Source organism: Poecilia reticulata, unplaced genomic scaffold (assembly GCF_000633615.1).
Source record: "Poecilia reticulata strain Guanapo unplaced genomic scaffold, Guppy_female_1.0+MT scaffold_327, whole genome shotgun sequence".
In the NCBI taxonomy this organism is placed as follows: domain Eukaryota; kingdom Metazoa; phylum Chordata; class Actinopteri; order Cyprinodontiformes; family Poeciliidae; genus Poecilia; species Poecilia reticulata.
The window spans coordinates 5,521-10,410 of NW_007615101.1; the positions used below are offsets into that span (position 1 = coordinate 5,521).

The window sequence follows — 4,890 nt, forward strand, 5'->3', positions numbered from 1 at the left end:
GTAGGGTTGAATGGCCTATGGAGGCATATAGAAAATAGCCATCAACTGATCTGAGTTCTTATCATTATGTTTGGGCCAGCAATGAATTTATATAAGACAAAATGAAATATCTGGGTTTATTTGAGTCCAGAACTACAACCTCGAGGTTCTCCTTTGGTGAGTGCTGCAGATGTCAGGGGAATATTGAACACAGCTGCTGCCCACAACAACGAGGAACAGACAATATAAAAGGAAAATCTCACTACCTGAACTGTGACCAAAGCAGCGTTGAYCAATTTYATGATAAGACTATGTACATAACCTAAAGTAGAAGAGGGGTGAGGAACACATTACAAAAKGTTCCACTATATGCCAGTGCATGACAGCCTGACCTCTGACAGGTTACYCCAGGTCAGCTGTGGCTACCGTCCAGTAGCTTGCTACCATCAGCATGAATGACTGAATGTTGTGTGAAGGTGTTGAGGGTTTTTTATTCAGGGTACACTTCAGATTTGTAGTTTCTTATTGTAATTTTTAGAGCATAAATAAATGTTTTTCTAGTCCTTCTATCTCAGAATATTTCCTTCTTAACTTAAGTAGAACAAATGATGTTTCTTGGTCCAGTATTTCTTTTAGTTGTGCTCTACACAGGGGCAGACATCCTTTAATTTCCTCACATGTCCCTTCTGAAGCTTATGTTCATTTTTTTTCATTATGTTGGTTTTTAGCTGTTGTGCAAATGATTATCCATCCCCCCTGCATGTGGCCTTAAAAGCTTACCATATTATTGGATTGATCATATTTAAATAAAAATATTTTTACATTTTTCCCTTTATTAAATTAATAACTATGTTATCACCCAAGACTGAATGATTAAACCTCCATTGTTTGATGTAATTTTCTTAAAAAAGGAGGAAAAAGCAGTGGGCATGATGTGCAATAAAAATTATAGATTTAGGAATTTAGGGCTGCACAGTGGCGCAGTTGGTAGAGCTGTTGCCTTGCAGCAAGAAGGTTCTGGGTTCGATTCCCGGCCCCGGTCTTTCTGCATGGATTTAGCATGTTCTCCCTGTGCATGGTGGGTTTTCTCCTGGTACTCCGGTTTCCTCCCACAGTCCAAAAACATGACTGTCAGGTTAATTGGCCTCTCCAAATTGCCCCTAGGTGTGAGTGTGTGTGTGTGCATGGTTGTTTGTCCTGTGTGTCTCTGTTGCCCTGCGACAGACTGGTGACCTGTCCAGGGTGACCCCGCCTCTCGCCCGGAACATTAGCTGGAGAGGCACCAGCACCTCCTGACCCCACTGAGGGACAAGGGTGTTAGAAAATGGATGGATGGATGGAATTTACCACATTTTGATCTGGAAATCAAGCTCCAGCAGATCAGAGCTGTGTGATCATGGGTGAAGATCACAGGCTTTAAAAGGTTTAGATAGATGTGAGTCTGGACTGAACACATTCTTCAATAGGCTCAGCTCTGGAACAAACTGAGCTTCCTCTCCTGCCTCAAGCCACACAGATATCCCAGCCTTCTTTGACTCTTTTTCTTTTCTGTCATACCTCAAATRTTTTATGTTCCACCTCAGTCGTGGAATCTTTTATAAATTTATCTTCAACCAAATAAGGTTGCTACTCCCTTTGCCCACCAATTATACTTGATTATCTCCAGAAGTCAGGTGAAGAGGTTATACTATGTATAGTATGTATGTGTGTAAATATGTATGTAGGTATCTGTCTGTACATATGTATAGCATCTTGCAGATTGCATGTACAGATGAATGGATGGACCTTCTTGTAGCATTGTAATACAGCTGCCATCCAGAAGAGGGCGTCACTGGCCATCCTTAAGCAGAGCCAGTTGATRAGACAAATAATCTTAATGGAGGCATACCAGAACAGGGTCCAGAGTCCAGTATGTGATGCAAAGTGCACTTTATGCAGTTCTATTTTGAAATATAAATACTTAACAAGGTCCTTAAATTTCACCTTAATACTKGTGATCTGAGCAGAAATAACAGAAATTACTGCTAAGCTATATAGATGAGTGTAATTCCTGGAAAGCAGAGGGCATTATGCAAAAAAACTTGTAACATGATTGAAAAAGACGAGGTATGAATAAACAATGTGGATGGTGAGGGCTTTCACAAATGAATGCATTTCCTGGAGCCAAGTCCTCTGAAACAACCAGCTGCCCGTATAGAGGGGCACTACAACAAGAAGGTAGCTGAACTGATAGCATGACTAACAGCACAAAGTTGGTGCAGCTACTATCACTCTCAACACTGATTGTAGACTGACCTGACCTGACAGCAGCGCCTAAAATCTTTAACCTAAATGTTATGGTGTCTTTAAATTATAGTTTTACATTTCTTTGTTCACGAGGGAACATGGAGGAAGGTGTTTTACTTTTTAATTCTTTGTACCTTTTTGTATTCAGCAACCTAATAGATTACTATTATATAGTTATATGTTATAAATATTTAAGTTCAATAATATTTTTCATGTTTATTCAGTAAGTATTCAATACAGCTGACACTTTTTTAATTTAAGGTTATGGCACAAGAGGTGCCACAGTCACATTTAAAGCAAGGCAAAGAAAAAACAAAGCAGCTGTGCAACAGATGGACTTCATCTTCACTTTCTGCACCTTCACACAGTAACACTTGGGAGTCGGCCTGCTTACTTTGAAGGAAAATGCTGTTGCTTCCAAAACTTGATCCTGAAACACAGCCTGTTTAAGTTCCCCTAYGGCAGAAGACTACGGTTCATCCGGACCAGAACTTCCCGCCACCAGAACAGTTTCTTTCCCTTAGCTATTAGACTGTTGAACAGTCTGGCAKAACACAGTCACTTTATCAACCTGCTACTCAGCACATGCATACATATTTTTGTTTCTAATATTCATATTTTATTTTATTATTTATTTTTTACATCAAAACAATTTCCTAGCCTGTGAACTTGTTTACTGGCAGTGGCAATAAAAGTGATTCTGATTATGTTCATCTCCAAAAWGCATTCACTGTCAGGAAAATGGATCTCTGTAAAAATGTATTTGRCATCTTTGTTGTCTTCTTTCCACTAGGTCATGTATCAAACGTGGTTGGCAACGCTCAATGGTCATCATGTCTGCTCCTCAAACTTCAGCTTCAAAGGGTCAAGTGATGCTAAAAGAATATGTTGGACAGAACATTGAAACTGAACACATCTTTCGGTGGATGACCTCCCACCTGGCTCGTCGAATCAAAACTGTACATCAGTCTGCACAACTGCTTGAGGAGTGGCACTCCGATCCAGCTCATCCAATCAAGATGTTTCTGTTCACCCATCTGTCCCAACCTCCTGCCTTCTTCTCCTCACTGTCTGTTAAGTTCACTGGCAGAATTGAGTTTATTTTAGTGGATGTACGTCACTGGGACAACCGGAGCACCCTCTTAAATATCGGTGTGACACAGACCCCTTCTTACATACTTAAGATGCCAGAGGGTATCTATCACTATGGTAACAGGTAACAGTAAGCATGGACAAAATTTACTATATTTTGTTAAAGAGACAACTGTAAATTGTCTTTTGTCTTTCATGCTACTTTTTTATGCTTCTTCCTTTAATGTTGGAACTATACTAATTTTAAACTTTTTTCTCTTCTTTCTTCCTGAAGCACTGGGGAGTTTCTGTCTCTTGCTGCCATGGATACATTCCTGCGTTCGGTCCAGCCTGAAGTCAATGACCTGTTTGTCCTCAGCCTGGTACTCATAAATTTGCTGGCCTGGATGGACTTCTTCATTACACAGGTCACTTATTATGTTTTAATCAGACACTTWGGGGCAAAGAGCAAATCCTGAAGTTGTGTGGTTCTTTTTTTAAGCTGGTTTAAAAATGTTTATTTTACCAGGCTATGTTGTAAACAAGAACCAGTTCTTATTCACAGCATAATCCAGTTAAAATGTTCTCTAMAAGTGCTAAAACACAAAAATTTAATCCAATGTATTGATGTAGCCCAGATCATAGCAGGTGTCGTCTCAAGGCACTTCACAAAAAAAGATAGTTTCAATTCAATTACACATATTCTATTGATGCACGTGGCCTGTGTTTGTGCGGGTTTTGTACGACACACACGATGCGTGATGGAGATGTGGTCGTGGTCTTGTGTAATGTGGATGGCCCACTAAGACAGTCTTTTTTTTTTACAAACTACGCTGAATATTGAAGACATGAAAGCAAAGCCTACCTGTGATCCATGGGAAGAAGAGGATGGGGATTCCCAGGTTCAGGTGTCTAAGATGGCTAGATTTTCGATTAGATTWAACTGTTTAACCTTCCTGAAGTCTTAATGTGACGCTCAGGAAGAACATAGTAGATGTCATGGTTGTCCAAACGGGTGACCCATCAGCTCTTCAGTATGTGAAAACTCAAAAAAGCTCATAAACCGGCCAGAACCGCACACACGGTAAAGAGCTCAGGCGTGATCCAAACGACCGCTCTTAGAACTATGGAAGGGTTCAAACTCATCGTTCATTTTTAGCTTACAGAAGAAGARTCAAGCAGTAAACTGACCAATAACATTTAGGCTCAGGATGGACATGTGCCCACCCCCACAGACTCACAGATGTGGGCTAAAAGATTTTTTAACGCAAAAGATCTATTTTTCCTCAACAATTTTGTTGCTAGTAAAGAGGGTTAGATAATAAAAACATATTTTCTTTTTTTAGAGAAAAATCCCAAGGTATGCACAGTACATACAGTCATGGCCAAAAGTTTTGAGAATGATTCAAATGTTAATATTTACAAAGTCTACTGCTTCAGTTTTTATAATGGCAATTTTAATAAACTCCAGAATGTTATAAAGAGTGATCAGCTTAACGGCAATTAATTTCTAGGCAAATATTGACTTTGCAAATGAACTTTATCCCCCAAAAC

General features: G+C 39.7%; 1 protein-coding gene across 2 annotated transcripts in view; it reads left to right on the plus strand.

Moving 5' to 3' along the window:
- The first annotated feature begins 1,317 nt into the window (after positions 1 to 1,317).
- Positions 1,318 to 4,890, plus strand: part of rnf103 (ring finger protein 103) — a 50,237-nt gene continuing 46,664 nt past the window's right edge. Inside the window, exons 1-3 of one of the 2 annotated variants that reach the window (XM_008403215.2) lie at positions 1,318 to 1,414; positions 3,059 to 3,481; positions 3,632 to 3,764. In XM_008403215.2, coding sequence (XP_008401437.1) covers positions 1,413 to 1,414; positions 3,059 to 3,481; positions 3,632 to 3,764 — 558 coding nt within the window. In that variant the 5' untranslated portion in view covers positions 1,318 to 1,412. The remainder of the gene's footprint in view (positions 1,415 to 3,058; positions 3,482 to 3,631; positions 3,765 to 4,890) is intronic. The other variant, XM_008403212.2, reaches the window with a different exon arrangement.